Source organism: Labrus bergylta, chromosome 2, assembly GCF_963930695.1.
Source record: "Labrus bergylta chromosome 2, fLabBer1.1, whole genome shotgun sequence".
NCBI classification, from domain to species: domain Eukaryota; kingdom Metazoa; phylum Chordata; class Actinopteri; order Labriformes; family Labridae; genus Labrus; species Labrus bergylta.
The window spans coordinates 6,058,122-6,080,448 of record NC_089196.1 but is presented as its reverse complement, the minus strand read 5'-3'; the positions used below and the strand labels follow the sequence as shown (position 1 = coordinate 6,080,448).

At 40.2% G+C, this 22,327-nt stretch overlaps 1 protein-coding gene across 1 annotated transcript in view; it reads right to left on the bottom strand.

The window, feature by feature from the left end:
- cacna1ba (calcium channel, voltage-dependent, N type, alpha 1B subunit, a) overlaps positions 1–22,327 on the bottom strand; it is a 180,362-nt gene that overhangs the window by 50,432 nt on the left and 107,603 nt on the right. The window contains exons 10-21 of the mRNA XM_065963302.1: positions 20,781–20,862; positions 19,121–19,338; positions 17,052–17,164; positions 16,746–16,858; positions 16,445–16,576; positions 13,477–13,549; positions 13,282–13,399; positions 13,047–13,114; positions 11,210–11,316; positions 4,651–4,686; positions 2,581–3,357; positions 567–754 (exon numbers count right to left, since the gene is read on the bottom strand). Coding sequence (XP_065819374.1) covers positions 567–754; positions 2,581–3,357; positions 4,651–4,686; positions 11,210–11,316; positions 13,047–13,114; positions 13,282–13,399; positions 13,477–13,549; positions 16,445–16,576; positions 16,746–16,858; positions 17,052–17,164; positions 19,121–19,338; positions 20,781–20,862 — 2,025 coding nt within the window. The remainder of the gene's footprint in view (positions 1–566; positions 755–2,580; positions 3,358–4,650; positions 4,687–11,209; positions 11,317–13,046; positions 13,115–13,281; positions 13,400–13,476; positions 13,550–16,444; positions 16,577–16,745; positions 16,859–17,051; positions 17,165–19,120; positions 19,339–20,780; positions 20,863–22,327) is intronic.

Sequence of the window (22,327 nt, the reverse complement as noted above, 5' to 3'; positions counted from 1 at the left end):
CTGGACACAGAGCAAGGAGGATGTGGATGCAGGGCACGATCCGATAGGTGACAAAAATATGGGGAATATAATATATAGGTCGAAAAGAGTGGCAGTGATGTCTACAGCGCCTTTCTGTACGGTTGAAGGATTTTCAACTCGAAGTGCTCTGAGCAGCCACACAAAAAAGGTGGCCTCAAGGACTCGAAGAAAAGACGCTTCGGGTTGGCCACCTGCTGCTGCAAACGCTCTCTCCTCAATGAAAACAAATGAAAAAATAACCTTGGAGCTCAGAAGAAAACTAAAACTTGAATGCATTTTTATTTATATGTGGACATAATTGAGTTCCATCTGAATGAGAGCGCTGAGTATAAGCTCCTCTCCACAATCAGTCGCATAACAAAAGTCCGCTGCAGGAATCTGCAGAGCGTTCAGGTAGTGTTTGAGCTTCAATATCATTCGCACAATTTGCTTTTTTACATTTTTGACATTTTTCTTTGTGAATTTGCTCCTCATTGCAGCGGCTGCCATGATGTAGTGAGAGCAACAGGATGTGTGAGTTTTTGGAGGCCTGGGCTGGTACTGACTTTGTATGACGGTTGTCTCTCCAGGTGGGGAGGTGATGGTGACAGGAGGGATGTGGATGGAGGATTGTCCAGTCCGTCTGACATTCTTCTGGTTGTCTGAGTCCTCTGGTTGGTCAGGAGGCTGGTTGGTCCCATCAGAGCCCTGCTGGGGGGAGATGGTGAGGGACTCCCCCTCTGAGTCTCCAAACCTGTCCACAGAGCAGAGATAGGAGCTCAGACATTAATGTTCACACATTATCAGATAATCTCAACAGGGACTGTGCTTCATGACACAGTCAGTGATTTAGTTGATGGGTCACCCATTCTATTTTTTCATTCATTGTTTAGGCTAAGTTTTAGAGGATTACATTTGATATGATACATTGACTTGCAGTTTTAGGAAAGTCTTCCAAATACACGGTTGCTATTTTAAAGGTCACATATTCTGCAAAATCCCCTTCACCATGTTTTCCTAACACTAATATGTGTCCCTAGTCTGTCTACAAACCCCCCAATTATGAGAAAAGTCTGTCTTCTTTCCGTCTTCTGCCCGCTCCACTTTTCAGAAAATGTGTGCTCAAAAAGGGCAGTAACCCCTCCCCCAGGTGGGTGACACTCCCACAGCTAGGTGTTTGTTCTGCCCTCTGAGTCTGCCTTCTCACTGTAAACAATTAGGCATGGTGCAAGAAAGTCCAAGCCACCCAAGCCCTTCCAGAGAGGGGGCGTGGTCAGACACAGCTCATTTACATATTTAAAGGTACAGACACAGAAACAGCCTGTTCTAAGCTGGGATGGAATAGAGGGGTTTATAGTCATGATCAAATACAGGATCAGTAGTGGAGTAATAACAAGAAACTTCACAGACATGTTTGGGGAGCACTGAGACTTATTTTAACTTGTTGAAAAGAATTGTAAAATGTGACCTTAAAAGTTCTCTGTGATTAACAACTTGGATTCTGGTTCTTTATATTTGTTATATTCCTTCAATTTATATGGAATATATTCACTAAAACAAAAATACACAGAAGATGTTAAAAAAACAAACGAATAGCTTATAATAGCAGTGTGTTCACTTTTGTTTGCAATCTCATTCATGTTAACTGTACTGTATACACACTGATATTTTTTACCCAACTGAAGTTCCTAACAGATACATAAAGTTATTAGAAGTATAAAAAGTTGTAGACATGTGGGAGAATGACTCATTATGTATCTTTTCTGTGGGTGATTTATGTCCCATGGCGTGATTACTGATGGGTTCATCTCCCTTTTTTGGTTAAAGGTGGATTTATTCTATTTGTAAATCTGACCTCCATTTAACAAATGTTGGACTTTTAATGCAAAGTGTTCAGGATTGCTCCAGTGGACCGCCTGAAGTTAAAGTCTTGGAAACATGTAGCCTTTGGGTGCAAATGTCCTCATTAAAATATGGTTAATAAAAATGCTGATGTTTTGACAGGTTCATATTTTTATCTTAATGTTGTAATGTCTGTAAAGAGATAAAAAAAATAACCATTACATTATTTTCTTGCCACTAGACTGCATTGACAACAGTCAAATTTTTTTTCTAAACTAATGTTTTGAAGGAAAGGGGAGTTGCTTGTTTTTAATTCGTTTTGTGTGACTTTGGCATTTGACAAACTCACTACTACCCAATGTCTGCACAAATGCATCATAATGAAAAGCAGTGAGACAGGAAGCTGGGCACATTTTTGTGGTATCATTAGACAACCATTTTTTTTTGGACAGTAGGGTTGTGATCTCTGGGTCTGGCTGTACACCTATGAAATACATTGACTTAATACTCAACTCCAACTCCATTCATGGAGCTCAACTCTGTCCAAGAGGCTAAATTGATATCAGACTGGGTAATTACAGTTTTATTTGAATACAATGTGCAAGTCCTTGACCTAATATGATCAGACTGCCTAATGCTGTTAAAGAGACATGGAAAACTGGCTATAAAACCAAACCACTTTACCTTTCCTTGACTCATAGTTGCTGTTTCGATAAGATCAGTAGTTCTGACTCTCACCTGTGAGTGTGGTTCTTCTCTCTCTCGTTGGACTCCTCTCCTTCAGCTGTGGACTGACCTCTGGATCCATGAGTCCGATGTCTCCTCCTCTCTCCGTTCTCTGCCCGGGGATTCTTATCCCCATCCCTGTTACACGAGCGTCCGTCTTTGTGTCTCGATCTGCGCTCCCCCCTCCCTCCACCGTTCACAGTCCCGTTGCCCCCTTTGGCCTGACGGTGCGAGTGATGATGACGGTGCTCCCTCTCACCTCCTCCTCCTCCGCTGTCGTCCATCGAGCTCTGATGGTGATGCTTTCTGCCTCCCTCTCGGCTGTGGGACCTCTCGCTCTTCCCCTCTTTGCCTCTGCTACACTCGTGGTCTTTGGAGCGGCTGTGATGGACGTGGTGCCCCCCGTCCTTACCGGTGTCCCCGTTTTCGTTGGCTTCCTCTCTCCTTCTGGCCCGGTCTCTGTGGCGGTGGTGGCGGCGAGACTGGTGGTGCACAGCAGGAGGAGGAGGAGGATCAGCAGCATTCTCGGCGTCTTCCGGCATGCCCGGTTTGTGATGGTGGTGCTGGTGGCCCCCCACCAAAGGCCCGTCGAGAGGTTCAACAACCAGCGGGCGGTCCAGGTGGGTCTTCATGTCTGGCCGGATGTTGAGGGCGGAGGACCGGCGGAGACGCTCCTCAGGCTCCAGCTCGCTGTAGAGCGCCTCACAGCTCGCCTGGTTCTGCCTCCTCAGCTGGTTGGCCCTCTGCTCCCACACCGACATCGTCTTCATCGACTTCTGCTGCTCCTTACTGCGGGAGGAGGAAGCAGAAGAAAAAAAAATCAAAAGCACTGAGATTGATCTAACTGTATAAGATACAGTGCAAATCTTTGTATAAATTATTCTCATCAATCCTGTAACTTTCACACGGGGACAGAAGCATTTCCGATGGATGCATGGTTTCCTCTGAGGTGTGACACATTCAGAATGTATGTACTTCTCACTTCATGCACATAAAACTGGCTGTACATCTCACTCTACATCTCATGATGGCACTAGGTCCCTACATGCTGAATGATTTACAGTATGACCGAGCTGCGATGAGGGAGTTTGGTCATACTTTGACACTGGGTCCATTTATCACAGTCTGCTGTAGAGAGAGCTCATCCATGAATATGGACGAGCAAACACAAAGCATGGCCAAACATCACCATGCTTAGACATGTTGTTTAGTCTGTCAGTATCTGTCTGTTATACAGCTCTTTAAAAAGGCAGGATGCATGCAGATTTGAAACTGATCTTAAACAGTGCTAACTCCTCCGATGATTTAATCAAGGGAAATTAAATGTAAGAGCCTGACTCATTTTATCAGGCAGTTATACCCATTCAAGATAATAAGATGTAGGTGTGGTGGTTTTTCTGACATGGGTTGATATGTAAACTTCTTTTAGAGACACAGTGCAGAAAACATTGTTTTGGGTGATTTAAAAATGGCGGCATCACATGTAGCAGAACATCATAGCTGAGCTGAGAAGGTGAAACCACACTAAAGTTGCTTGACAATGTATCTAATTTTCACATTTTTAGGAGGTGATACTTTTCAGAAAGTAACCTCCTTAGTGTCTTTACAAAGTCATATTGGTGCAAAATCTGTGCATAAAACAATTTAAAAAAAGGTCTGTTTTCCTTCCTGCTAAAATATTCTCTGTACAAGCTGCCATATCAGTAGCTGGTGAACTTTCTTTTCCCTCTAAAATTGGCATCAGTCTCACAAATTCCACGTGTCAGACTCTTGTTACAATGCCAAGTCTTAATGCAGAATTAATATGGAGAAGGAAGTTGTCAAATTTATTTTTAATGTTCTCATAGCTCCTCTATCCTGCAGCTTGCACTGTTTATATGATACAAATGTACAACACACATACATGTACTGCACTACTCTCTTTACAAACTCTGACTTAAAGGTGGAAAGAAGACATGACACCGGATTGTTGAATGAGGAGAAAAGCTTAGTAACATGGTTGAAAATGTCTCTATGGAGGAACATGATAGTGTATGTTTCATTACAGATATGACCACCTTGCTATAAGGCGGTTGGGTTTACCTCAGGTAGTGATGGACGGGGGTGCAGACATAACTCCTACAAACACATAAAGGAAGCAACATTGAAACAAACAGAAAGAGAGAAGGAAATTCAAAAAGGACAGAAACTTGTTACAGACAGAAGCACGGAGGTGGCAAAAAAGCTTCATGAAACCAACGCTTGGGGGGGAGCATGTAAAGTAGGGAAGCCAAAATATAATAAAGACAAAATCAAAGTGTGTTTGCTGAGATAAAGAAGAGAAATGATGGGTTCAAATACTGAAACCCGATAACACGATCATGATCTTTAGCTTTCCCACACTGAGACATCTCACTCATACTACCCAGAGAAGCACAGTTAGACATTACTACATCCTCTGCGTTTGCTTCTTCTTAACGGTTTATGTGCTGTGTGAATCTGATACTTCATTCTATATTCAGAGCATCCATCCAGTGTGGAGCAGCAGCACTACAGCAAACATTATTATTGATCCTGTTTTTAACCTTGGCCTCAGTGTAGAGTGTAAAAACTGCATCTTCAAACAGACTTTTAATCTCAGGTGAGCTATGATGATGTTTTTATATTCCTGGTATTCGAACTTCATTCAAAAACAGGAAAATACATTTTTATGCCAATGTTTTTATGTATTTTACTGTTGCCATCATCTGCCCAGGGACTACAAATGGAAACTAGCTTAATCTGGTACAAAGCATATTTTCTCTACTGAGACTAAAACTATTTTGTACACCGTCCCTGATTCAAATAAACTAATAAACTAAACTGAACTGAAAAAAACCTCTCTTCCTATCTTGCAGCAGTTAGAGCAGAAATGTGCCTTTAAATGATTTCTAGCTGGAGAGTGTTGGTAAGATCTGATTTGAGACCTTTTATAGATAAACCCTCTCATGCCTGCTGACAACAAACCTGCATAATACAGAAGAGGTAGTAACAGTAGCAATAAGCTAACTCTGGTTAGCATTTGGTTGTCTTAGTGTCACATGGGAGTTTCTCTAGTATTTGACACTTTACAGGTAAAATAGGTTTGTTTTAGTCTCTGACAGGCTCAGATTGTTATTCTTAGAGTCTAATATCATGGCAAAAATGATCCCTACAGAGAGATCCTTTTTGAGAGAGAGTTAGTTATAATGGAAACAGTTATTGCATGGTTGTTGTCAAAGCCACCAGACTCCTTTCACACAAAAACATTGACCAATGCTGCAGAGGTAAGATTATTTAGGTAAGATTGAGACAATGGTTGTCCAGCGAATCCCCATGCTCAAAGATCACAGTTTTTGTTAATGGAGTCGTATGGCTTTGATGAGAAATGACTTCTTTTTGTGTGGTTTTTCTTGTATGAAAGATTTTCACAATAAATGAATGACATTTTGAAACACTGATTGCATTATTCTCTATGTTTCTTACTTATAACAAAAGTCAATAACAAGAACAAAACCAGTAATGTGTTTGTTTTAAAATACGTTCGACTCTCTACTCTGTCTGTTGCTCTCAGCTCTACACCCAGTGGTTTCTTCTGACAACATGAATCTATATCAGACTTTACACATGTCAAACTATTAGGCAGTTATGATACAACAAAGGTTTAAAATCAGATTCGGAAAATTACGGAAGCCCTGAGAGCCGAGTGAGATAAAAAGATTACCATCCCATTTCTAGGTCTGATGGAAGTTGTGTTGTCTCTATTGTGTTTCTGACTTAATAACACTTTAGCATTTTTAATTTAACTTCATAGATTTTTGGCCTTCAACTGGATCATATTTATGTTATTCTAACTTGTACTAATGACTAAGGCAACAAGAGGTTGAAGTGCTAAATCAAATGTCTCAATATGTGACATTGTAACACAAATAAAGAAGAATATTTAATATAATTAAAGAAAAATATTTATTTTGTTTACAACTGGTTACCAAAAACTTTTCCATCAAATAAAAAAGAAGAATATTTTTTTAGAATACAAAGGGGGGATTTTCCGGCCTGATCACAGGAGAGAAAGCGTTTTAATCAGACATAGAAAATGGATCAGCAGACATTTTTAGCTTTTTTTTTTTTTTTTTTTTTAACTCTCAGGGCTTCTGAAGAAACGAATCACAGCTGCAGATATACATTCAGTTCAAATACAGTATGAAACATGTTATCTGAGGAGAAGGTGCAGTTACTGAACACAAATCATTCTCTGACAGAAGGTTGTGGATCACAGATGGTCAGAAAATCACAGATACAAACACTCATGGTACGAATTGATCACAGTGAAAACATTTGAAATCAAAACACAGGAACAGAAATACTGGAACAAACATGCAGCTCGATGAGACGGTCCGAGGAACTGTCATGATCATTTCGGACAATTCACACAGAGGAGTGGTACGATGATGACGGGGGGGGGGGGTTTGGCAGCAGCAGAAGAAGAGCGGCGAGAGAAAGGTGATGGAAGGATTTAAAATTGTAACAGAGAGGTTATAACTCACAGTGAGTTAACGCTGCAGATGGATGAGCTGCTAGAGTGCGCGTTACCTCGACTGCGTGTTAGAAAACTGCACATGCAACAAAACAAAAATGGGGGAGGGGGAACATCATAAAGGATGAAGTCAGAGAAAACAGTCGGACACAAGTTTGACATTTCGATTCCTTCTCTGGAGTCCGTCAGCCTCCCATCACATCTCAATGCAATGGGCAGTCAAAGCTCAGAAACACAAGACTGAGACTGAAACAGGAAGTAAATGTCACGACCATCAGGGACATATGGATCGCCAAAGTCACAATTTGTTCATTTTTTAAAGTTAAAATGAGAGAGGGAAAAACTGTTAGAGCCCAGAAAGGAGCGAGTAGGATTTCACTGCAATCTATGAACGAACCCGATGTCACTGTCACTCATTTTAGAGGATTTTAAAAAAAGTTTTTTATTTTTTTGCTTTTGACACAAGAAAAATGTCAAGGGTGGAGCTGAAATAAACCTGTGTTTGTTGGAGGCATCTAAACGTCAGTTTATGTGGCTACACAGTTACACTTTGCTGCTATTTCATCAATATTGTTGAGTCTATCGGAAGAACTTCAGAGCACGTTTTGATTTAAAAAAAGTGTCTAATATTTTCTTAGTGGTTTAACAATGGCAGAGTGGCTTTCTGTGTTTCTGTGAACAATCAACTTCATGGTAACGCTTTATATTAAGGCCACAATATATACCATTAAGTAGCTGCTTATTAGTCATTATTAAATGCTTTTTGTCAGCACCTTATTCTTCATATCTAATAGGCCATTAACCAACTAACCCAATTTCCAAATACCCAAATGTGCGTGTCACGTTCCGTCAGTGCCACGGCTTTGCTCTGTCCGACGCCGTGCGCCTTGACCCACTTGATCCATTTCTAGAAGTGGAGCGCAGCCATGATCAGTCGACACACATCCCACGAGAGCTACAAGATTGCGAGAATAAAGAAAAGAACGCGCAAACAACTTGTTGCTTTGTCATTCTGAGGTTGATGTGTTGTTCGTTCAGGGCCTGTTTTGATGTAATGTTGATAAAGTAATGAAAAATACGACCATGAGTCTGTACATTGGGTTTTATTTTGAAATTGCCTGAACGCTCTGTGCATCTCTTTGTCTGACTTCCTTTCCGGGTAGATCTATTCTGTCCAGCTTGACAGACAGAATAGCTTGACGCGTGCCTGCAGCATGGAGGCACGCTCCGAAGACGGACCGTGGCGCTTGGTGTGGAAATGCAATGATTGACGGTTGTACCATTGCTACGACACTCCATCATTAAACCCCTAGAAACAGAATCCCTGAGTGGGCGGGGCTGTTTCTCTCCCCCTCCTCGGTAAGAGAGGGAGCGGTTAAAGTAAAAAAAACACATGTTTGAGCCGCAGTGACGGAAAGGCTGTAAACACAGAGCTCAGAACAATAAACCTAGAGGGACTTTCACTTCACTCTATTTAAGAGGTCATTATTCCACTATATATAGACGAAGGGTGTATTTGATTTTTGATTTATTATCATTCAGAACTTGCATATTAAGCCTTCAAAACTGTCAAGTTGTCATTAAACCAGACACTTTTTTCACACTACACATGAATCTGTTCACTGAAAACGTATTATGAGTACAACTTTGAAGAGCAGGACGACGGACAAAATGTTAAATTTGTTTCAAAATTTAAATTAAAAAAAGTTTGACCCAAAGAAATGGGAATGCCGTTTTGACTCCACCCACTGAGGTTCAGCTCCACCAATGAGATTGTTTCTGCTTCCAGAGCAGCGCTTGAATTTTTGTGTTTAACAAACTCATAAATACTTAACCTTCAGAGAAACTGCAAAATAACACAAATGGGTACATAACAAACAACAGGACAACAAATATGAAACAAATCAATTAAGAGCAGTGTTCACTCAAAATCACCGGGTTCAAAATGGACCCAGAGGAGGTCAAAATAGCAAGCATCCTGACCCACTACAGAGGGGTCATTTTAACCCTCTGTTAGAGTTCACTGAGTCTCAACACTCCCTTGGCACTGGGTCATTTAATCCCAGTCCTGCAGCACGGCTATTTTGACCCATCTGGGTCCGTTTTTCCACACTGATTTTTAATCATGAAAGCATTTGAAACAAGAATAAAACAATATACACAAAATCCTAGTGAGAAATCAGAATAATAATCATCCGCATGAATAGTCAGCTATTTGCACTACAAATCATTTTTTCTGTGTTGGTGTGAAAATGATTTTTGTTTAATTTCTTTTCAACCATGAATAAAGGATCGACCGGAGGTATGTGAGTCGTCTTGAGTTCTAATGTGTTGTATATTATAAATAAAAAGGTATCTCATGGACATACTGGCTTATCAACAGAGCTTTTAATATCTATCACATCACTTAAAAGAAGTTCTGTGTGTGGTGATCACATAGGAAACGTCTGTCATATTTCTCACATGTTCATTTTTTAGACAGAAGATCAAACTGAGTGAGTTAGGATAAACTTAATCTTTAAATTGGACATCGACTCTGAAATGTCATATTATTCTTTAAACAAGACGTGTTCGTCGTCTCATTTTTTAACCACAAACAGTCATAATATTTTATCGCAAAACGACTCAGATAAGGTTGTTAATTTTTGTGAACAAATTTGTATTCCAGTATTTAGACTGGACAGAACTCTGCAGCCAGACTCCTCACAAGAACAAATCGCACCTCTCACACCACCCCTGTTTTAGCTTCACTGCACTTGATGCCAATCTCTTTTAGAAATTTGACTGACAGCTTACAAAGCCCTACATGGCCTTGCACCCGAATATTTCACTGGGTATTTAACTCCCTACTGCCCAAGCAGACCTCTGAGATCGGCTGCCTTATGCCTGCTCATAATACCTGAGTCAAGGTAGAGGACCTTTTCAGTCAGGGCACCTCGGCTGTGGAACAGTCTTCCACTTTCCATCCGTTCAGCTGACTCTGTTTCTGCTTTTAAAGCCTTAAAACTTGTTTTTAAAGACTTGCCTCTGTTTTAATGTTTTTACTTTCATTTGTCTTTTTGTTTCACCTGTATGACTGAATTTCTGCTGTTTATGTATCTTTTATTGTTATCGTCTTTTTTTAAATTACTTCTGTTAAGCACATTGTTCACCGGTCTTGAAAAGTGCTCCACAAACAAAGTATTATTATTATTATTTAAATCAATAAATAAGGGATGAATAACTATGTTTATACATTAATACCCTCAGCTATGAAATGCTCCTCTTTTAAAATGTAATTATATTGAATTGTTCTGTGTGTGTCTGTTTTGAATCCTTTCCTCTTATCAGTTTTATTTCTCTGTTGTTTTTGGCACGAGTTACTTTGTACTTCAGGCAGAGACCAAATCTTGGCACTGGAGAATGAGGATCATGGGGATTAATTAAAAAGACCATCAAAAGAGTGAGAAAATAAACATATGAGTAACTGTATACAAAATATTTAGAGTATTTAGCTTTTTCATTTATTGTCACATTCATGTGTTCATTTATAAAGAGATTTAATTCTCTATATTTCTAATACATCATTTATTTCAGCCACATAATTATGAAAATCTTCTTTAATTTTGTATTTTTATGTATTCTTAAATAAATAAATGTATTACTGGTCATAACTTTACATTATAACTTATATGCTTTTCATCAACTAACTTTAAATATATATTTTCTTATACAGACTCATTTATGAGCATAAAATGTGCTCATAAAATGTCTTCTTTTAGATTTATTTTTGGACTCTTTTTTTTGCCTTTATTAGAGATGACAGTGGATAGAGTGAGGAATCAGAGAGAGAGAGAGAGAGAGAGAGTTGGGAATTACATGCAGGTAAGAAGACGTAGGTCAGGACGTGTTCCATCCCTCCTTTATATCTGCATTGACTTTCTGAATATGATTCTTCCACGAAGAGCTCTTTTGACTCGTTGGAAAGGAGAAGATTGAATAGTAAAATTCTGCAGAGACGAGTTTATTGACTGATTGAGTTCACTGTGTGTCTTCTTGGAGTGTGCGCATGCATGTGTGTGTGCGCAGAGCGAGACGAACAGAACATCAAAGAAGAGGTGGACTTACGCTGTGATGGAAATGTTTGCCGCCGACAGGGGGCTGACCTCCTTTACCTCCTTGGCCTTTTGCATTGCAAGTTTCTTATTGATGGCCTCCTCCTGCTCCTCTTCATCCTGGACAGTGTGTGCAATAACATACATACAGATATACACACACAGTACATGCGCCTGTTAAAGGCTGTGACCTTTAAGCTGCTTCAGTGTGACCTTTATCTAGCAGATCCAGAATGTATTTTTTCATCCATAATCACAGCAACATCATCTGTATAGAACTCCCTGCAGAGGCCTGTACTATGAAGCAAGCTCCACATTCCGGGGGGTATCGTTCAGTGATGTGGCTTTACTAATCCCTCCTAAAGGAGACGCTAAACGGTCACGCAAAGCTGGTTATCAATCCGATCAGTTTGTATGAGCACAGCTACACAAAATGAGCAGAGTTAGCATCATGAGAAGAATTATAAACACGAACATGTCTGCTGTCAGCAGCTCGTCATATTTCCCAAACTCAGAGCAAACTATGATATGAAGAAGTTAAACACGTAATCCAGCTCAAATCAACACAGCTGCAGTGACACATGCAGGAAGATAAATCCCAAATGAGGGCTTATAATATTGCTTAATCATCATTAGTGCACAGCAGATAGGGACATAACAGCCCCTGTTTCTTCTCTTAAAGGAATTATTTTCTCATTATGTGGTGTGTCTGGTAGTTTAGGACGTATTATTTCAGCTGCAAGCCCGACATGCAGAGCAGTGTGGGGCTTGTAAAAATAAATATGGAAACATAACTCAGAGAAATAAGTATGTTTAAACATTTTCTTAGATGTACAAAAAGTGGAAGGCTTCTGTGCTTTGATTCGTCTCTGTTGTAGGATGAGAACTAAAAACACATTTGTCTTTGATCGTGTTTGTCGGTCTCTCTCCCTCCTCCTCTCTCACCATCACACAGATAAAGAGATCTGATTCAGCTGCAATTATGTTGCGAGGTACAGAATGGGTCTGAAAGGAAGCAGTGCAATTCTTAATGTGACATTTAGCTAATATAATGTTTGTAAAGATAAATATTGAAATGTGAAACTAGAGTCTGTCTCTTTAAGAAGCTGTGCAGCTGATCGTAACCTGCTCTGGAGCAGGGAAAGTGTATAAGTTACCATGGTGATCTACCCCAGTTAGAAGTGAACGACCATCAAAGTCCTGGAAACCCAGAGTTAACCCTGAAGTTACCTCAACAACCCAAAATCTGCTTCTTAGTACAGGCCCCAGATCAGAGCAACCAGAGGAGTTTAGGGAATACAAACTAACTCATCAACTATTATTGGTTCTCCAGTCCTTCAGATTTCTTTATTTATGTCCTCACACAAATTCTTATTTCTCTTATTTTTACAAATGACTGAGAGAACCATCCCTGTTTGAAACATCGATTTTTAGTGTTGACCTGTTGTTTTCATTTACTCCCTTCAGTGTGTCCCTTAATTTACTGACTTTAACTCTCTTAGACTTCAAACTGAACATTATATGGTGAGCTATTAACAGCTGGAAATGTTCCTTCCCGATCATTACGATTACTTTTTTACTGATCTGGTCTTATATCAGTTACACTCCAAACCCCCCCTCTTCATAAGTAGGCCGTGTTATGAAACCTGTAAACCAAAGGATCCTCATATCCTACAAATATTTACTGTCTTGTTAAGAAAGGAGGTATAATAAAAAACATGGGGGATTTGATTTAAGGTTAAGGACTTTTATCGATAGATTCCATTGGGGTGAATGGTGCCGCTGCTTTTATTGCCTCCTTTAAAGCGTTATAAAACCAGCGTACCTCAGACTGTAAAGAAACACTGTACCTTAGTGAGCTCCTGGGCATTAGCCAGGTTATCGACAGCAATGGCCAAGAACACGTTGAGGAGTGTGTCTGGTTATTTGTGGTCTCAGGAAAAAAAAAGATCAAACGATTGATGAGCACAGAATCGATGTTAACAATCGCAGCTGTTCTTCAAATCAAAGTGAAATCTCAGAGAGTTTTAAGGCTGCCTGACAGACACAGAGGTGAATCAATGAGGATCAAACGGGAAAGGATACAGTTTCCAAAGAGAGTAAGAACAATGAAATAAATGGAGGAGAACATCCCCCCGCGGACGCCCCCCTGCGATTCAATCCCGTGGTACATGACTGCGTTCCAGTCCTCCCCAGTCAGGATCTGCAGGAGACACAGAGTCCAGTTCAGCTGAACAAGAAGAGCAGGGAAAACAAAGCTTGATGGGGTTGACCTTTTACCTGGAAGACGGTGAGAATCGCCGCAGGGAAGGTGTCAAAGTTGGTTGTCGGCGTTTCATCTTCAAAATTAAACCTGCAGGGAGGAAACAAACAGAACATAATCAAGCTTCAAACACAGTCACATTCAGTCTTTCTTTACCTGCTGCGGCTTATCGTCTTCTTCATTAGGCTGCTGGACTCATTTCAACACATATATGCCCATTACATTTGAGTCGTCTGAGTGCCTCGTGCGTTTGACCTTATGGCGGGTATTCTCCTCAAATGGACGAGTCGTGCTAATGCTGACATTTGGTATCTCTGTCCGTCTACTGGGACCTAATTACATCTCCCCACAATGTGAGGGATTCAGACAGAGGAGGCCGAAACGCCAGCAGACTTTGTCTGCGACTTTTTCAAATCCATGAGAGCTTTTTTGTCTTTAGTCTAGATCTCATTAAAAGACGGCCGCAGAAAGAAGAAATGCAAAACTGCATTATAGTAGGAGGTGATATATATATATACACTATATATTTTGTTCTGTTTAATTAATGAAGGGGAGTTTTCTCTACTCTTAAACCAAACTAGCTTGTAGAAGTTGATGTAACTGAAAAGTTGGGAGTTCGATCCCCAGCTCCTGCAGCAACATGTCCGATGTGTCCCTGTACAAGACACTTGCAGGGTAGACCCTGAATTGCTCCCACTGCTTCGTATACATGTGTATGAATGGGATTAGATAAAACTGATGGTCACTTTACATAACAACCTCTGCCATCAGTGGGTGAATGTGTAGGTGTGACCTGTGGTGTGAAAGTGCCTTGAGTAGTAGAATAAAAAATCGCTTTACAAGCTCAAGTCCATTTACCATTTACCCTATGTCCCACTCAGGGGCGTGTCCAAGGGGGGGCCCTGTAAAATGTAGGACTGACTTACGTTTATTCCGACTATTAAGTTTTTTATTGCAAAGGCTGCTATCATTTTTCTTTACATGTCAATGAAGTATATTTTCTTTTGGCTGTTTATCTGTACTTTGAATAAATAAATAAAAATCATAAGACAGGTTAATAGGAAAGTAATTCACTTTTTTGTGCAATGAAATAACAGATAACAAATAAAAAATCTGTTGGGACCAAAAACATTGCAAGGTAGACAGTTTCTAGTCCTTCATATCCTCTGAAACTGTCCAGCCTGAGCTCAAAGGTTTGTTGACATCATACAACCAACAAATGAACACAATGAAACCCTAGCATGTGATTGGACAGAGGTGAGAGTTTTCTAATAATACTACACCTGAGGCAAAGTGTTTTGGTGCACAGCCTGAATGTCATTCTTATTTTCCACCTGACACGGCTGTCCTTTTTATGCACAGCGCCCTATAACAAATGAACATGTGCCAATGTGAGCGCCCTAGGGCATGTTTGTCTTAAAACGAGGTGTGGTCAGGCGCACAGGTGGCACACCTTCAGGCAGGTGCAGCTGCCTCTTTAAAGGGAATGAGAGCTGACACCCTGATTGGTTTGATTCAGGTCACTCCAAAAACAAACATCCACTTATAATCAAGGGACTTAATCCAACATTTAACGCCCAGACTGTGTGCCGCCTAACATGCAAAGGCAGGTCGAACACGCCCTTATACACTTTGCACCACATGCTTTAGACTGTTCACTTTAAAGAGTTATAAAGAGAGAGTCTTGTCAAACAAACTGATGAGTTACATTTAATAAAATATATTTTTCGTTTTCACTTTTTTTTATTCTTGTCACCAAATTAAACATTTGGCTAAGCATTTCTACAAGCCTTGGGGAAGATGGTGTGCACAGCTAGTGACACCCTGTTTATAAAAGCCTAAAGCACTTCACATAAGCTCCTCGTGGTTCTCGTTTTAATTTTTTTTAAAGAAATGACTTGCTGTATTCATGAAGAAAATAAAACAACATAGCAAGAGTTTACCCTCTGACTTCCACAAACACTTTCTAAGTCTGAGTGACTCAGAGACCACAATCATTATAATCACTCCTTCCAACTCAAGACATGAAATCAGTGGCTTTTTTGTCCGGGTTGGGTCTGTATCGATCCGTGTTAAAGAAGAGGCCAAAGAGCTTGGAGTGTTTTTGAACACAAGTCTCTCTTTTAGTCCGCAGGTGTTGGAAGCTGTGCGGTGTTGTTTTGATCGTCTTAAGAGTTATTTATAAGGGCAGACCCTTTCCTCTCCTCTCAGAGGATCTCAGATCAGCTCAGTCTTTGTCCTCTTTTAAGGCATTACTGAACACTTTGCTTTATCCTACCTAGAGCCTTCTCTTGACTGCTGTGCTGATTTTTTATTTTATGTACTTTATTTTATTGATGTATTTATGTTATTCTAACTCTTCACGAAAACTGTCTTAGTCTGCATGGTCCGGTTTTACTCCCTGGTATTTTAATGTCTGCCTGTGCTGCACCTTGTAACTCTGGTTTGCATTTTAAGTATTATTATTATTATTATTATTATAAGAATAAGTGTTTTTCTATTATTGCCCTTTAATAATAAGAATAAGAATAATGACAATAAGTAACTAATCAAAGTGTGAAGACGTACTGGTTTTTAGATATTTCATGGGAACACTGAGACGTTTTGAGTCAGCAGTGGGGCTGTATGTGTGGCCGTGAGTGATCCCTCGGAAGGTTAATATGACATTAATATATTCTCTATTCTTTAAATATTAATGAAATCAATGTATTCAGGTTTATAAGAATCCTTCAAAGACTTCATGCCTCCTATAGAGAAACTGTGGGCTGACTTTTACTGCTGAATAATCAGCCTCCAGTAGCACAGCATTTGGCACTCTGTTGGGGAAACTGAACTTTCTCTGGAAGGAAAGGTTTCTTTATCCACAAAACCTTTGGCAGGACTGAGCCTGTTTTCCAGCATTACCAAAGTGATTTGTCACTCAAATAATTTGTGTTTTAACTTGTTTCGAACTGCCAGCAGGAGCGGAAAAAACAAACAACTCACTGGCCACCGAACAGCTGCATGCCCAGAAGAGCGAAGACCACGATGAAGAGGAAGAGGAGGAACAGCAGGCTGATAATGGACTTCATGGAGTTGAGCAGAGATACCACCAGGTTCCTCAGAGAGTTCCAGTACCTTCACACACACACACACACACACACACACACACACACACACACACACACACACACACACACACACACACACACACACACACACACACACACACACACACGTGTATATGAAAATTCAGAAATATGATAACATAAGCAGTGTCAAAGGCTGAACATTCCTGCTGACTCACTTGGTGACTTTGAAGATCCTGAGCAGCCTCAGAGCCCGCAGGACGCTGATCCCAAATGAAGCGCCAGGTTTAATAGCAGCCCAGATCACCTCAAAAATACTGCCAATAATCACCTGAGGACACAGAAGGGTTCATGCTGCAGATTGCATTTACTAATTCCTAATATACAATCTGTACATCTATCCAAAGACATCACATCGGTAATCTATTTTCAGAAGCATCAGCCCTGACTCATTGAATGAACTCTTCACATGCTGCTGCTCTGTAAAAAACCTCTGTGGACTGATTCAACTTGGGTCGGCTCACCCCAAAGTCGAAGCAGTTAAAGGAGGAGTGGAAGTAGTTCTGGGGGCCAAGGCCATACATTTTCATGGACATCTCTGCCAGGAAGAGGCCGAGGAATACAAACTCGGCCAGGTCTGTAAGGGGACAATAAGAAAACACACAGATCAATGCCCCCGGGTCAGAAATACCCTCTCCGCTGGTTTCTACAATTCAATAGAGCTGAGCTGCTGCCTGTTCAGCTGTGCCCTCGGCAAATAAGACACAGAAAGAGTCTATTGTTTGAGGAAATAACTGCTGTATTCTCCCATGATGCATCGTGTGAGCTGTGTGTTTGCTCTTTTATGTGTCTGTGAAATGTACAATGGTACTCGTGTGATCCATGTTTGCACGTGAGTCCCTGTGTAGACGTACAGCAGGACATCAGAGAGAAGACCATTGACAGGAAGAACAAACCCAGTCAGAAATAAAGCAGGTGCATATCAGTATGAGTTACTTAAACTTAAAGTCAGCGACGTCCACTATGCTAAGCATAGTAATACCAGACTTAATGCCAACATGGCTTTCTCACTTTTTCACTTTGTGGAGCCCAGAGAATATTACCTGTGCACACTGAAACAGGAAGCAACTATCACAAATTACATAATTATTGTTTGCATAACATAAAAGCAAGTGCATGGTTTATGTAGCTAACAGAGTTGTGTTTCTGGTGAGCTTGTTTATCAGTTTGTAAAAGGCCCGTTGCTATAGTTGGTTTAATTAGTTTACAAGCGACTTACTTGTTCTTACACAAATTAACGTCAAACTAACACACTGAGGGCCTGTGTCCACTAAGTTTGAGGGGGTTTTTTGTGTTGGAAGCACCTATTTACTAAACAGAACCAATACAGTACAGTGTTTTCAGCGCTCGGCCTCCTAAGCACAAGAGAACCAGAAGCTGTTTTTTGGTGCTGCACTGACTAGGGCGCTCTCAGATTAAGTTTTGGAACAGGGCTGTGCTCATCAATATCACATCCAGTGGCAATTCTAGAGTCATGAACAAAGTCACAAAGTGCTTCACGAATTATAAAGATATGCCAATGACAGTGGACCAGCTATTTTTTTTTTTTTTTTTTTTAAAGATTGTTAACATTAGTCACCAAAGGTCACCAGACATTTTACTGCTTTAGTAGTAGAACTCTCCTTTTTTATTGAGCAAGAGTATGTTATTGATCTTTGATCCTAATGAAGAAGAACCTAATTCTTCATGAAGTTAAATCATTGCAGTAGTAAAAACACTGAGTGTTGCTACTCTATTGATATATTAAGACCTGAATACCTAAAGTTGGTGTTTATAGGGTGATGCATTAATGAGTCCTAAAACCCGGATATACTGTATATAAACAGGTGTCTCTTTAAAATAGTGGTGAAAAGTGAAAATGCTCATTGAGCTTTAGGGGCTACAATTTGATGAGTGGCGACAGGGAAGACATGATCAAGGGGCAACCTCAAGTGTTGAAAAAAAGAAACAAAAAAGTGCACTTCCTCAAGTTTCCATTTGGGGTTGGCTCCATAAACCAAGAAATCCCCTTAAGGTCCCAAGTCAAAATGTCACAGCAGAAATAAACATGTTTACAGCATGGTGCAAAAATGTTTTTTGTCTCAATAGCTCCTTTCTTTATCGATTTTAACAAATCCATTTTGATAATATTAAGAGGTATGCATTAATATGCAGAATAAGGGGCGTGGCTGAGGTGATTGACATTTGCTACGGCCTGCCTCAGCTCCACCTCTTCATTTATTTCTAGATCATCCAAAGTCAGGTGGAGATAAAAATATCGGGACTGCCATTGTTGAGCTTCAAAACGCCTCTTCAGAAACCAATGGGTTATGTCACTGAGCCTACGTCCATCTTTTATACAGTCCATAAAAGCAAAGCAGAGAGGCGTCTCCTTATTCAGGTCTTCATTATCAATCACTGGGGGATACTCTATTATATTTTCAATAATTTGTTGGTGTATGTGCAGCTGGTCAAATATAATAAAACTAAATGAATAGTGAAAACAATAGCAGCTTAGCGATATTAAAACAACACTACAACGGCTGGTACTCACATAGTGCATATGTGAGCCAATCTGGCTGGTCGTAGTGTACGATGGCCACACACAGCGTGTTCAGGCCGACCAGACACAGAACGGTCCAGTAGAAACTCTGAGACTTGACCAGCCGGCGGATGGTGAAGCGGATTCTCTTCTCTTTCCTCCTGAAGTAGGACGAGTTTTCTTTTTGGCTCTTCAAGCTGGCCCGGGTGAAAGGAGACCCTGGGGGGGCAGTTGGGACAAAACACAAAAAACGGCGATAAAGTTACCAGGTCTAAAAAAGTGAGGTCATCCTAACAGACCCAGAGTGTGTTTGAGTGTACAGTACATACTTTTAACCTGAGCTAAGTGGCAAATGAGGAGATGCAGAGATGTGTCAGTTTAAAGCTTTTACTCATCAGTATAATCCAGGGTTTCTTTTAGAGTAGAAGTTCACATGCTCAGTAAAAACTGTGGGAATACCTCAAAGACAAATGTACTAACGCCGTGTAATGTACCCTCAGTGACGACCTTGGCTGTTTCAGACACAGAGCCAAGGTCTTCTTCATTTAGTCTGAACTAAATTAAACCTTCTGTAACTTTAAATTAAGCTCAAATGTCAAGTGGAAGTGGACACAAAGGAGAAGGAGAAAAATGGATCTATTAGGGTTTCATTACAAGCTCAGAAAGACTAGGGGGCCTCATCATTTCCTGATCTATTTTAATCCAGACTCCTGACTCATCCTGTAGCACCTGGTGACCCAAACTAACCTGCACTGTGCTTCTTTTTATATGCCTGTTGATTTGTTATTATCAAGTGTTTTTTAATGGTTCTAAACACTAAAAGTGTGTTTGGTGATGCAAAGCAAGGTTAATGAATCATATATGTTCCTGATATTTTTTAAATCTTTATTTTATCAAAGCAAAATGTTATATTTGCCACTTCAAACTTCATATTTACAACATTAAAGGAACACAACTAAGAACCCTGTGCCAACACACTTTGTTTTAAAGATATACTTTTGCATCCTATCAAAGAGCAGAAACAAGGAAACAGATCCATAGGTAATAAAGGCTTCAGTGTTTGTTTACAAGCAGGAAGCATTTACACAGAGTCTCACCTTCGCCTTAAAGGACAGGAAAGACATAAAAGACGGTGAATGATTGATATGTATGTGATACCTGTGATATTTAGACAAAGGCCCTATTGTCACACATCTTGGGTTCTAAATGACTAAAATAGTATCAGCAGCAAAATTCAAAGGCACACAGAGCAGTAAATTAACAACAGTGCAGGTAGACAAAATGGGATTTCACAGCCGGAAAGTGAATTTACAGGTTACATGCATCCTCCGTCCATTAAAAGTTGTTTTTGTTCCTGACAGGCTCAGATTAACTACAGAGATAGACCTTTTTGTTTTGGAGTTAGAACCTTTTTCAACCGACCGTTTGACCGGATTATTAACTTCACTTTGAGGATAATAGCGGCCGTTTGAACAGGCAATGGTGTAAAGTTTTAGGTGCTAATGTTGTTTCATCAACAAAAAATCTATAAAAGTTGAATATACTCATTTTGTTTCATTTACCATTGGCTAACTGAATAATGCATACACCAGCAGCTGTTTAGTTTCAATAGGTATACAGACTTAACAGTGATATGTCAGTGTTTCAGTCTCATGTTTCATGGTCCTCACCAACAGATGAGATGTCAGTGAAGTGGTCCTCTCCTTCCTCTGCATTGATGAGGTCGTTCTTACTCTTCTTGGTCCGTTTCAACACTGCAAATACAGAATGTAGAGAAATAAATCACACGCTTCAGAAAGCAGCTCATCAGAGTGACATTAGATTTGTAAGGCTTTTGTTGAAGGTTGACTTGGACAATCATTTAACTTTTTTTTGTAAGTTAGTTATTTGGGCCTTTTTTCCTTTATTGGACAGGGGAGCTGACGAGAGACAGGTGATGCTGGGAGGAGTGAGGAATGACATGCAGCTAAAGAACGAGGTGGGATTCGAACCCACAGCCGTCACGACGAGGACTACAGCCTCCGTACATGGGGTGTGCGACATAATCGCTAGGCTATTTGCACTTCCCAATCATTTAACTCTTGACCTGTCTGCCATGTTTCAGTCTTAATTCACAAACGCTCAGATGTCCTGCTTTGACCTTGCTGCAACACATCAACTCATCTATGACTTTTACAGGAAGCTGTAGCGATCCCCTTCATATATCTCACTGTTTAAACTCTGTACATTTGGATTGAACTGAAAATGATCTCAAATACTTTAGATGAATAAAACCATTTGAAAAAAACACAACAGTCTTGTGAGATAAAAACATCCAAATAAATTATAAGAAAATAATCGGATAATAAATCAAAGGACTAATAAAAACGAGCACATCTACTTTTTTCATCCGATATAGTATAAAGTGATTTTTAAAACTGGATATAGGTTTTTATTTCAATATCTAAGACTGAAAGTAATTCAAACATGAACAGAGAATGTGTGTTCTGGTAATGTGATGACCCTGCTGGTTGCTTCTGTGTGTTTCAGGTGCCAGTGGGAGCACCTGGGCCTGGTGTTCTCTCACTTCCTCATTGTGGGAGAGGCTGGCCCCCAATGCTCCTTTTTCTTAAAATGACTTCATTTCTTATGTGTATATAAATGAAACCTATTTTAACTCCTCGTCTCCTCCGCTCATCTGTCGCTGGCTTTGAGCCGGCCGTGACAGTAACAACACATTTTGATCATCGCTTCTGGCTTCTCAGTTTTTTATACATTTTCTCTTTTTCTTTTTGGTTTTGGTCTCAACACTAACAAAATATGATATGTGAAAATGTTTCAGGATTCTGTGACAGACAGTTTTACTGCTCACAGTTTATAGAAAAGCCAGCGTTTCAAGACAATAATGGATAGATAAAGAGAAAACTGTCATCATTAGGGGGCTCAACCTGAATACACTATTAAGAAGCTATAAAACAGAGTGTGTGTCAGGTATACAGTCTGTCTGTGCTGTCAAAAACCTTTTTTCCTATAATGAACTACAGCTTTGTTAAATCTCTGGAAATGTCTCCATAGCGGACTTTAAGCTGTCCACTTCTGCCACTGACTAAAAAAAAAATCAAGGAGTCTTAAAAGAGAAAAGAAGAGAAGAGCAGTAAAAATGTGTGAAGGGCCCTCGTACTCCCATGATGCCTCTGAACTCTCTGGTGAGCCGCGCTCTCTGTTCTTCACTTTAATCTC